This window comes from Budorcas taxicolor, chromosome 3 (genome assembly GCF_023091745.1).
Source record: "Budorcas taxicolor isolate Tak-1 chromosome 3, Takin1.1, whole genome shotgun sequence".
Classification (NCBI taxonomy): Eukaryota; Metazoa; Chordata; class Mammalia; order Artiodactyla; family Bovidae; genus Budorcas; species Budorcas taxicolor.
The window spans coordinates 97,495,174-97,508,542 of record NC_068912.1 but is presented as its reverse complement, the minus strand read 5'-3'; the positions used below and the strand labels follow the sequence as shown (position 1 = coordinate 97,508,542).

The 13,369-nt window shown below is 40.4% G+C and overlaps 1 protein-coding gene across 1 annotated transcript in view; it reads right to left on the bottom strand.

The window, feature by feature from the left end:
• The window catches only part of AGBL4 (AGBL carboxypeptidase 4), a 1,457,998-nt gene that overhangs the window by 343,782 nt on the left and 1,100,847 nt on the right, over positions 1-13,369 (bottom strand). Inside the window, exon 6 of the mRNA XM_052638070.1 lies at positions 9,536-9,575. Coding sequence (XP_052494030.1) covers positions 9,536-9,575 — 40 coding nt within the window. The remainder of the gene's footprint in view (positions 1-9,535; positions 9,576-13,369) is intronic.

The window sequence follows — 13,369 nt, the reverse complement described above, 5'->3', positions numbered from 1 at the left end:
GAGATAAAAAGTAAATTAGTGGTTGCAGGGCCTGGGGGAAGGCAAAAATGGGGGATGACTGTTAATGAGTACAGAGTAATAATAATGTTCTGGAATTAGTGGTGATTGTACAGTTCTGTAACTGTACTGAAAACCACTACATGGTACACTGTATTTAATGTAAATGGTGCACTTTAAAGGATGGATTTTATGGATGTGAATTATATCTCAGTAAAGCTGTTATTTTTATTTAAAGCTATGATCAGGACTTTTACTTGATGGTGGGAACATAAAAATCTTTCTAGAAGTGTAAAAAGGCATATTCACCATTGCCAAATATTCTAGCTCTTCTCACTGCAGTGCCCTTCCATGTAGGAAGAGTCAACATCTCTACCCTGTTGAATTAGAAGTTGTCATATGAGTTGCTCTGACCAAGGAAAATTGGGCAAAAGTGACCCTTTCTAAACATTTTTAAGAGAAGGTACATGACTCACTCTCTCTCCCTTTCCCCTCTGCCATGATGACCCAATGGCAGGTGCTGTCAGTACTTTCCTGCAATCTCACATATTCTCCTGCCACTTATTATTTCTGCACATATTGAATACTTTCCAATTGCTGACATCTGCAAATTTCTCTTGAGGACTTTCTCTGGCCACTGGAATCTGCTGTGTCCATACATCAAGCAGATTAGAAGCGTCAGGAAATTAACACCACCACCCTCACTCCCATGCCTTTGGCCTTCAGGAATATCTCAGAGGCTTATTTTCTACCGACTTCCAGGGTTCTCCTGAAAGATTAAATTCCAGTTACCAACAGTGGTTGCTTGTTTGATAATGAATCTTTCTTAACTTTGTTTTCCTTTTCCCAAATCTTACTTCATCTCTCAACAAGGTCTCTGGGATCACCTCCTAAATAAACTATTGAAATGAAAATCTTTTCTCAAGTTTGAATTCTTAGGGAACCCAAACTGAGACAGAGCAATGTTCCAAACAGAGGATTCTTGGCCAGTCTGGGTGCCAGAGTGAGGATGATGTAGAGCATAACTTATGCCAGCCCATGAGAGACACATATCAAAAGTAAAAAATACAGCCACGTTTTTTAAGTCTCGGTAATTTTGACATCATTGTTACTTCAATGTAATGTAGACTGTCATGACTAGTAAACCATTATACCTTTTCTTAGCAATTCTCATTCTAGGAATTTTTTCTAAAGAAACAATTAAAAATGCACACAAACATATTTATACAAGAATGTTCACTGTGGTGTTATTTATAACTAAATCATCAGGGATAATTTAATATGCAATAATTTTAGAAGGCAATGGCAACCCACTTGAGCATTCTTGCCTGGGAAAATCCCACAAGCAGAGGAACCTGGTAGGCTGCAGTCCTTGGGGTTGCAAAGGAGTGGGACATGACTTAGAGACTATGCCAAACCAATTAACAACAAGAGATAAATTTAAAATAGAATGTGTTTCAGCTATATAAAAGTCCCTCTTTGAGAATATTTAATAACATTGAAAAATGTTCACATTATATTCAAATATAATACTTTATATTGATCATTATAAATTTTAAAAACTACATACATATTTGTATATATACATGCAAAAAGTAGCAGTCTCTTTTATCAATCTGGTGGTAAAAATTTCACCTGGATAGGAGAAAAATATTTGCTCATATTGCCTCCCTTCTACTGAAGAGGTTATAATAGAATAAACCTTCAAAAAGTAAGGAAAAAACTATAGTTGGTCTTCTAGGCCAGATGGGTAAATAAGTTCATGCTTCAGTAAACCCATTCATTCCCATTAAATGGTAATTTTGAATAATACATGAAAAAAGAAATGAAAATATATAGTTGGGCTCCATTGCAAGAGACATATCTCCATGAAACTGAAAAGCACAAATGCAAAATGCTATACATGCTCTTGAGGCTACTTGCTTATTGAGATCTGGATCTAGAAGCAGGCAGTAGCTGCTGAAATTTGGACTCTTGTGAGATTCATTAAAGTGTTCTATAGGAGATGAGGACCAGAGACAAGATGCCGCTTCTACTTAGAACAAGGACCAAGGGTGGGGCTTCCCAGCTATGGAAGGAGCCTAGAAAAATAAAAGCCTGGTGCAGAATTTTCTGGGAGATAGCTTCTACGTACTGTATAGGCCTAGAGAAGTGAGGGATATAGACATAGCGATCAGAAGCAACGCCAAGCTATCCTGCTGACTTTTTGTCACTGGATATGACATATCCCCAATATCTGTAAGGTTCTATACTGAAATTACGGATAGAGTCAACTGCAAAAACCAACATATAGGGATATGTGGGCATAGCGGGAGATTTATTTTTTTTGGAGGGGGGTCAGGGATGCGGACGAAGAATAACAGAAAACTTCCTTCTCAAAGTGATATTACAAATTAAAATTTCAAAATGCATGAAGAAATTAAACGCTAAAAGCGATACTAAACAAAATCAACAGTTATAACTTGAATTCACTCCAGATGAAACTTATTTTATAAAAGAGTCACAGCTTTTAAAATAAGCATATTGAGGATGTTTGAAGAAACAAATGAAGACAGAATAAGAAATTATGAAACAGAATAGGCAGAAATAAAATGAGAGCAGGTGGATATGAACAAAATTAGAAATCTCAAAATTAAGAATAGATAGTCATTGAAATATTGAAAAAGACAGGAAAAAATCTAGACTAGATATGGTCAAAAAGTTAATATGAATTCAAGTTACTTTTGGGTAACTCAGAATCAGTGCATTAAAATAAAATTATAAAAACTTAAGAAAAGTCAGTAAAGAACCATGCAGGGCAACTTGAGAAAATCCATCATTCATCTAATAGAAATTATTAAAGAACAGGAATGAAGGGAAAGCAACATTTGATGAGGTAATTTGCTGATAATTTCTCAAAATTAAAGAAAAACATTGATTCTCAAGCAGAAAGTGTACTCAGAGTACCAAGAAGGGTAAATAGAAATAGATTCACATCTAGACTTATTAAAATGAAAAAGCAGAGCATGAAGATCAAAAGGAAAAATCTTTAAGCCTACTCAAGAAAAGATAAGTCACTGCAAACAAATAATGGCAGACTTCTCACTAGCAACTATGGATGTCAGGAAAAAAAGAAAAAAAATCCTCAAAGTACAAAGGGAAATCCTCCTCAAGCTAGAATTTATACCTAGCCAAACTATCATTCCAAAGAGAAGTCAAAATAAGGGCAAATACAGATTAAGATAGCTTCCCATGGACTCTCACTAAAATAGCTATTAAAGGATCCATTTTAGTAAGGTAACAGGAAAATCTTGAGATGTAATTAATAGGAGAACACAAAAATGTATAAGCTGTGTGAGTGAGTGAGTGAGTGAAGTCTCTCAGTCGTGTCTGACTCTTTGCAACCCCATGGACTGCAGCCTACCAGGCTCCTCCCTCCATGGGATTCTCCAGGCAAGAATATTGGAGTGGGTTGCCATTTCCTTTTCCATATAAGCTGTGTAGGAAAAGTCAAATGGGTCTTCACCATCATCATCATTGCTTTTCTTTTCTGAAAAAGTTTAACTTAAAAGTCTAAACAATACTAACAAGGTGGTGACAGGGCTGTATTTAATAGAGAGTTAAAGCATGTTAGTGGAGGTGATGGAATTCCAGTTGAGCTATTTCAAATCCTGAAAGATGATGCTGTGAAAGTGCTGCACTCAATATGCCAGCAAATTTGGAATACTCAGCAGTGGCCACAGGACTGGAAAAGGACAGTACTCATTCCAATCCCAAAGAAAGGCAATGCCAAAAAATGCTCAAACTACCGCACAATTGCACTCATCTCACACGCTAGTAAAGGAATGCTCAAAATTCTCCAAGCCAGGCTTCAGCAGTATGTGAATCGTAAACTTCCAGATGTTCAAGTTGGTTTTAGAAAAGGCAGAGGAACCAGAGACTAAATTACCAACATCCACTAGATGATTGAAAAAGCAAAAGAGTTCCAGAAAAACATCTATTTCTGCTTTATTGACTATGCCGAAGCCTTTGACTGTGTGGATCACAATAAACTGTGGAAAATTCTGAAAGAGATGGGAATACCAGACCACCTAACCTGCCTCTTGAGAAATCTGTATGCAGGTCAGGAAGCAACAGTTAGAACTGGACATGGAACAACAGACTGGTTCCAAATAGGAAGAGGAGTACATCAAGGCTGTATATTGTCACCCTGCTTATTTAACTTATATGCTGAGTACATCATGAGAAACGCTGGGCTGGAAGAAACACAAGCTGGAATCAAGATTGCTGGGAGAAATATCAATAACCTCAGATATGCAGATGATACCACCCTTATGGCAGAAAGTGAAGAGGAACTAAAAAGCCTCTTGATAAAAGTGAAAGAGGAGAGTGAAAAAGTTGGCTTAAAGTTCAACATTCAGAAAACGAAGATCATGGCATCTGGTTCCATCACTTCATGAGAAATAGATGGGGAAACAGTGGAAACAGTGTCAGACTTTATTTTTGGGGCTCCAAAATCACTGCAGATGGTGACTGCAACCATGAAATTAAAAGACGCTTACTCCTTGGAAGGAAAATTATGACCAACCTAGATAGCATATTGAAAAACAGAGACATTACTTTGCCAACAAAGGTCTATCTAGTCAAGGCTATGGTTTTTCCTGTGGTCATGTATGGATGTGAGAGTTGGATTGTGAGGAAAGCTGAGCACCGAAGAATTGATGCTTTTGAACTGTGGTGTTGGAGAAGACTCTTGAGAGTCCCTTGGACTGCAAGGAGATCCAACCAGTCCATTCTGAAGGAGATCAGCCCTGGGATTTCTTTGGAAGGAATGATGCTAAAGGTGAAACTCCAGTACTTTGGCCACCTCATGCGAAGAGTTGACTCATTGGAAAAGACTTTGATGCTGGGAGGGACTGGGGGCAGGAGTGGAAGGGGACGACAGAGGATGAGATGGCTGGATGGCATCACTGACTCGATGTACAAGAGTCTGAGTGAACTCTGGGAGTTGGTGATGGACCGGGAGGCCTGGTGTGCTGAGATTCATCGGGTTGCAAAGAGTTGGACACGACTGAGCAACTGAACTGAACTGAACTTGCCTAAAGTATGCTAAAGCTCTTTCTGTGGCTGAAAGAATGACTTCAGATATTTTGAATAACTTCAGACTTTGTAAAAAAAATAAAGGACAGTCAAGTATATTTCCAAAAAGTAAACAGTTAAGGTTAGAAACAAAATCTGCAGCATTAAAATCTAGAGATGGGGTAAAAGATAGTAATATATAAAACATAATGTATTCTGGTAGTTCAGATGGTAAAGAATCTGCCTGCAATGCAGGAGACCCCGGTTTGATCCCTGGGTTGGGAAGATGTCCTGGAGAAGAAAATGCCAACCTACTTCAGTATTCTTGCCTGAAGTATTTAATGAGCAGAAAACCCTGGCAGCCTACAGTCCATGGGATTGCAAATAGACAGACATGACCGATAAACTAACATTTTTCACTTTCACCGTCAGTCCAAATTAAGTCAAGGCAAAAGAAAAAAGAAAATAAATGATAAACAGAAAGCACAAATATGGCAGTAGAAATATGTCCAAATATATTTGTACTTATAATAAATGTAAACAGATTAAATTCACCTGTCATAAGGCATGGATTATTAGATTTTATTAAAAAGAAAAGATAATTGTATTTTCAAATGATAAACATAAATGGGACAAAGTAAATGATATCTCCCTACCAACTATGAGACAATATTAAAATTAAGATTTATTGTAAGCAAGACATGGGGTTAATGCAGATTAACAGTGATAGACAAATAGTACGGTACAGAAAGCTCAGAAACAGAGTCTGTATATAGGAAAACTGATATTTGACAGATGTGTAACTGCTAATAAGTGGGAGAAAGGATGAACTTTAGTTATTACATGGTACTGAGATAATGGGTTATCCATATGTAAATAAGAAATTAAATCCCTAACTCATACCATGCACAATGTTCAGTCATGTAAATGAGATAAACATCCAAATGTGATATAAAACTTGACAACTTTTAGAATACAGGAGAATATGATATTCAGGTAGGGAAGGATTTCTTAAATAAGTCACAAAAGCAAAGCTCATAAGGCAGTATTCACATATTCAACTATGCTAAAATTAAAAAAAGAAACTTCCATAAATCAGAAAACACAAGCCATCATCTTGAAGAAGATATTTCCAATGCATATCAAGCAACAAAGTATCAATATGCAAACTAATAAAGAATTAAAAATCAATAAAAAGTAGCAACCCAACAGGAAACGGACAAATGATATGAAAAGTCAGTTCACAGAAGAAACCAAAGTGGCTAATAAACATATGAAAAGACATTCAATCCCACCAGTAATCAGGGAAACACATATTATAAAAACGGTGGTGGACTTCCTTTTTGGTCCAGTGGTTAAGAATCTGCCTTACAATGCAGGAGAAGTGGCTGGGGAACTAAGATCCCACAAGCTTCAGAGCAAATAAGCCTAAGCACCGCAAGGAGAGGGTCTGAGCGCCACAAGGAAAGATTCTACATGATGCAACAAAGATTCTGTGTGCCACAACTAAGACCCAGAGCAGTCAAATAAATAGATAAACAATTAAAACAAATAAAATCAATGGGATGGCATTTCACATTTATCATGACAACCAGTAAAAATTTATAAGTTTGATGATTTCAAGTGTGGAGGATTCAGAGAAATGGGAACTATTGTACTTTGCTGTTGTTATAGCTTGAAGTATAAATTTGTTCAACTATTTTAGAAAAAAACTGGCCACTATATAGTAAATTTGAAGATGAATATAATCAGTAATTCCTCTCCAAGTTATATGCTCAAGATAAATTCTCATTTTTATGAATAAATGGCCCTAGTAGCATTGTTTAAAATTGCAAAAAAATGGAAATAATCTAAATCATGATCAATAAAATGAAAAAAAGAAATTGTGATAGAATTATAAGTGAAATTCTATATAGCAGTTAAAAACAATTGAACCAGAGCCACATGTATCTATGTGAATTAATCTTTACAATATAAGCAGAGAAAAATTACAGAATGACATTTATAGTGTGACATCATTTATAGGAATTTGTAAAACAATGCCAGTTATACCAGTTATACATTGAATTTATTATGGTGGTTACCTATTGGGTGAAGGGGGAGACATGCAATCAGTGAGGAGTGCAGGGAAGTCTCAACTAGATCTATATTTTTTAAAATAGGGAACTGTGTAGCAGAGATGGTACAACATTGATATGATAAAACCAAGGTGTCTGGTGGGGGAGGGCAGTAAATGACTCTTCCTTTCATCTCTACTCTTTTCTGTATATTCACAATTATTCACAATAAGTGAAATAGTTTAAAGAAGATAACACAAATTTTCAAGTCTTCCAAACTGCCAGCCAGTATTTCTGAAGGCTGCTAGTTGATGACAAGTGGCAGCATCAGACTGCAGTTCTGTGTTGAGAATGGTCTGGTGAGGAGCGCAAACAAGCTAGCACCTCCCACTGGAGCTCCCAGAGAGGCGGCGTGCACTGTGCTGGCTGCTGGTGAAGCGGGGAGAGGGGGTGACTTTGAAAGTGAGAGATAATTGCAGTAGTGATTTTGACATGGACTAGAGCTGTCTAGATGACACATGGTCTAGTAATCCTCCCTAACCTTTCTGAGGCATGATACACATGGACAATATTTGTCAGGCACACTGGCGTAGAGGCTACTACCCTGGGGGCTCAGTGTCCCCGGGACCTACCTATACTCCTGGGATGTGTGGATCGGTATCTCACAAGTGCATATCTTACAAGACCACACACAGGTAGCCTATTGCAGTACTGTACACTTGTGTGACACAAAACGCTTTTTGAGAAGATTTGACCCAGAAAATAATCTTTTCTCACCTAAAAGTAGGGAACATTATAAACCATTACAAACTCAGGCGATGCTTAACAGTTTGCCCAAAAGGAGTGCACCAAGAGTCACAGCTATTCTGCTTGAGTTTGTGCCATAGCAATTAAGAACAGAAAGAGCTAGTGCAAAAGAAATGCAGTTAACAAGAGTCTAGAAGTTTCCTTCTCAAGCAACTGAAGACAGATCAGGAACCCTCTCCAACTCACATGTCAGCATCTTATCAAGCTGGGACCAGATGGGACTGGGATGTGAAAGCAGGCAAACTAGGTCAGCATGCGTGGGGCAGAACAAAACACAATCACGAAGGAGAGCAACTAACTAGACCAGACAAAGACAATCCCTTACCAATGCCTCAGTGGGAAAGGATCGGTGTGTCACCCAACAGCCATTTTAGTTAGGTTAGCTCATGACTTGGAATTTCTATAATTATATACATGCTAGTTCATTCTATGGGTTACATTGTATATTTTCAAACCAGTTCATGTTTGTTCTTCTAAAGTCTCAAGTTCAAGGAGCTCTATTAGGAGGACTATAACAAGGTCACCTGAACTGGGTAGATCCAACTTACATTTGTAATCATTGTTTTACACCTCAGTTACATAGATAGATAACCAGCCTCTGTGCTGAGATAGTACCTGCAAAAGGCAATTTCTCAGTCTCCTTGTAAGTGAGCCAACTGGCCCTGGATACAGTAACATGCTGGGTGTAAGGCAGGGATGACATGGCACAGCTATGTAGGTTAATAAATACTGAAATATTTCCATATTTGTTGGCAATTAGCCACTCCTAGAGCACCCCTCCCCCACCAACAACCCATGTGACCACTCTGTCATACCAGTATTTTTCCCAGAACACCATCTCCCAGTCCAGTAACCAAAGTGTTAATGCCCAGCACAGTAGGGAGTCACCAGGGCTGTTAAATATTTTGAATATTACCAATGGATAAAGACGAACCACCATACCCACTCTTGAATGTTCATTGCTGGCACCATCGTCCCTTTGGATTCCAAGAGAGAACAGCATCTCTTGTTGGCCAGTTTTGCCTCAAGTTCCCAAATCAAAATAAAATACCTTCTGATAGACTAAACGCTCACCTTCTCTCCAGGCTAGATGCCAGTCTTGGGGGAAGAAAGAACTTTTTAATCCAAGGGCCACAGCTTTTTTGGGGGACTTGTCCTCCCTAAAGGTGAGTGACGAAAGTCACTGGAGACAAAACCGGATCACTTGCCCAGACTGGCTTTTCTCCATGAGCTGTCTTCCCTTCATTTCATGCCATTTACAAGGCAGCTTCCCCATTCACCATGATTTTAACATTTCTCAGGAGACTAGAACACTCCCTTAACATTTGGATCCACTGAGGGATCTGGGGAGAACTTGGCCCTGGAATAATCAGCAACATCATAGTATCACCCTGCCATATGCAGAGTCAAGAGAAGGCAGCACAGAGGTGGGGAAGAGAAAAGAAACTGCCTGTGAGGGTAGAGGACAGGGAGAGAAGGATCGTTCCTGATGCAGGAATTCTGCTGTTGAATCAGGGAGCCAAAGGAAGAGGACACAAATTGCATTGGGATAAGCAACCATGCGTTGCTCTGGGAAACAAGGGAAAAGACAAAGCAGAAGGGCCACATCTACTCACCGGGGCTGGTTATCGTCAGGAGGTCAAGCTGCCGCTGTTGCTGCAAAGGAAAACACATTGTGAGAGAACTGATTTAAGCCAGAGTCAAACTTGTTGCTTAAGGGTCAGGGTGGACATGCAAGGGGGATGTTCAGACATGCAGAGCAGGGCACGCTGTGGAGAAGGTGATGGTCTCGTGGTTCCACAGAGAGGCCTTGCACCCTAGAGACCAGGAGGGATGGATGGCCTTTCTGGTCAGAGCTGTCAAATTCACCTACACTAAGGGAAAATGATGCCCTGAGAGGAATGTGGCTTACCTATAGCCACAAGGAAAGTCTCTTTCCAGACTCCCAGCCAAGGCTCATCCCTCTGGACCAGGCAGCCTTAGATTTCTCCCTGCGTACACTGGCTATCCTGGTTAAGTGGCTGATACCCTGGCAACCCTCTTTGCCTTGTCCTTAGTCACTGTCAGCCTCCTTTCTAACCATGATACTCCCAAGGGTTGGTTTATTTATTAACTCTGCTCAACAATGCTATGACAGTTTCCATTACTGATGATGAAACCATTCCTTCTCTAACTGAATCCTCATCTCCTTGTGCCATGCAACATTCATAGAAAATAATATCTGTCAGGTACACCAGGCACTAGATGAAGCCGCTCATGTTTGGAGGCAACGGCCCTGACCCTAAGGGCTGAAGTGATCAATATCTCAGTAGGCTTACCACCACCCCCCCCCCACCCCGCCCCGCCCCTGCATCACACCACACCTATGGGGAAGCTAAGTCCTGAACTAGATGTCATGGGAACCTGGGGGTGGAGAAGAAGGCATTGGAGGCTGAGGATGGGGCAGTGGTAAGTAACTCTCTTAAAGACTTGTTTTTTTAAATTAATTTATTTAATGGAGGCTAATTACTTTACACCATGGTAGTGGTTTTTGCCATACACTGACATGGATCAGCCATGGGTGTATACATATCCTCCATCCTGAACCCCCCTCCCACCTCCCTCCCCATCCCATCCCTCAGGGTCGTCCCAGTGCACCGGCCCTGAGTGCCCTGTCTCATGCATCGAACCTGGACTGGTGATCTATTTCGCATATGATAATATACATGTTTCAGTGTTGTTTTCTCAAATCATCCCACCCTCTCCCTCTCCCACAGAGTCCAAAAGTCTGTTCTTTACATCTGTGTCTCTTTTGCTGTCTTGCATATAGGGTCATTGTTACCATCTTTCTAAATTCCATATATATGCGTTGATATACTGTATTGGTGTTTTTCTTTCTGACTTACTTCACTCTGTATAATAGGCTCCCGTTTCATCCACCTCATTAAAACTGATTCAAATGCATTCTTTTTAACAACTGAGTAATATTCCCTTGTGTATATGTATCACAGCTTTCTTATCCATTCATCTGCCAATGGACATCTAGGTTGCTTCCATGTCCTAGCTATTGTAAACAGTGCTGCGAGGAACACTGGGGTACACGTGTCTCTTTCAATTCTGGTTTTCTCGGTGTGTATGCCCAGCAGTGGGATTGCTGGGTAGTATGGCAGTTCTAGTTCCAGGGTTTTAAGGAATCTCCACAGTGTAAGACTTAAGTCAGGATTCCTTAAGCCTCTGTCAACCTCTGACTCTTTCCTACACTTGATTTTCCATTAATAGCAGTTTTCATTAATATGTATTTTTTTTCTTAAAAACGGGTTTTAACAAACTTCACTTTGAGAACCATTGCTTCAGAATACATGCTGCAGAAGCTTCTGATTATCTGGTAGTTCATCCAGGGGGTCCCTTGGCATATTTCACCACACCTGCATTTCCCTCTTTATCTTGCCTCTCCCCTAGAATGGCTCCTTGCAATTCGGCTTCAGCAGAAAGGAGAAAGCAGCAACACTTTTTGAGTATCAAATATAGGCCTGGCGAAGGACCAGGCACGAGACCAGGCACTTTGATGTGTCATTTCTTCTCACACTCTTGGCAAACCTGCGGGGCTTGTACTGTACAGCAGAGGGACAAGGATTCAGATAGGAGAAATGATCTGCCTGAGACCACATCTTCGTTAAATGAGAGAGCTGGAATTCAGTCAGTTCTAATCCTGGCTTGATGGTTCAAAGCAAGATAATGCACATGGTAAATCACTCAGCATGATGCCTGCCAATTAATAGATGCTTAATAAAAAGAGCTATTTTTGTATTGAGGCTTTGTTATTATTATAGATCTCATGACCCTTGGTTTATAAAAGCTGCCTCGTCCTTTTCATAGAATTATTGATACCAGAGCTCGAAGGTCATCTAGTCTGACCTGCCCCTAGGATGGGAATTTTCTCTACAATGTCCCCACCAGTTGTATAAACAGCTTCTGTTTTATCCCCTTTCCTCATTGATAGGGAACTCATTTCTTAACACTTAAATTAAAAAAAAAAAATTTCTTTCGGCCACAGCGCATGAGATGTTAGCCCTCCTTGACCAGGGATTGAACCTGTACCCCTAAACTGCCCCATTTTGAGCAGGGTTAAAAGCTGTTTCCTTATAAAATCATTGTTGCTTTGGCCTGTGACAAGTTTGGAGATCTGAAGAAGATCTGTGTCATCTTCTCTCCTGGTTAAATATTCCCAGTTCTTTCATCCTTGCCTTATAAGGATGGTCTGAAGTCTCTTGGCCCTTGTGGTCCCCTACTCTTCCATTTACATTTCATCTGTCCTGGTCAGAACCTCTTTAAGGTCTCTCTACCCCTTGCTTTAATGATTTCTCAGGGCCCTAAAAGCAGGTCTGTATCCTTTCAGAGTCTTCTCAATCACACATGCCTGTTTTCCTGCCAGCTCATAACTCATTCCAGTTGACATTTTCAAGCAAACAATGCAACTCCAAGATGTCACTGACCTATATTGTGAGCACATATCCTCGTGCTGAAATGAAACACACACCCACACATGAGAGCTGGAAGGAATGCTGGAGCCAGACTGCCTTCTTTCCCAAACACGGAACCAGGCTAGTAGTACAATCGGCGCAAGCTGCCTTTGCCAAGGCCAGCCTGTAGGCTTGGCCCTTCCCTCATACATGAGGAAAGAACACAATGTGTCCTTCCATTTTCCCATAAGCTTGGTTTTACAACAATCACCCTTAGTGAAAGGGATCTGTTTATATGGACAGTGTCTGATCCTCACCTCTCAACGGTGATTCAGTATCCAGGGTCCAGCAGAGAGAAAGGGAAGAAAACCTGAGAGGAACAGAAATAGACCTGGCCTTGTGTCCTAGCTCCTCTCTGTGGTCTTGCCTAACTAACTGTGTCTCTGGTCCTAAACTTCACACCTTTAAAACGAATGAGTGAGACTGAAACACTGGCAGTGACTCTGAGTAAAAAGCAAATAGGCACTGTGCTTGTGGGCTCCCTCTTCTGGTGTAGAGAGTTCTCTGAGAATTCCTGTAGCCAGGACCCTGGGGACTCAAATGATAGGATTTAAAGGAGAACAGATTTTAGGCTGCCTTCACACACTGCCATTTCAGTGCCTGTACGTGTCCCTCACAAGCTGAGGGAAATCTTAAGGGCCCGGAACATCTATTACACAGTAGCCCTCAGTGAGCATGCTAAACTCAGCTGGACCATTCCTGGAATCCACATCATCCTTTCAAACCCCCGTGCCTTTGCTGGTCCTAGTCTCTCTAAACTAATCTCTTGAGATCTTCACGGAGCTCCCTCCTCATGTCTCAAGACCACCATGAGGTCTTTGGACGTCAACTCCCAACCTAACCCCTTCCTCTCCTTTACTCAGAACAGAAGATTTCACACTGTATTCCTTCGATGTATCTTGTAAAACCTCCCTTTTGTATCATGCCCTGTCATAATTACTGGTTTCCTTC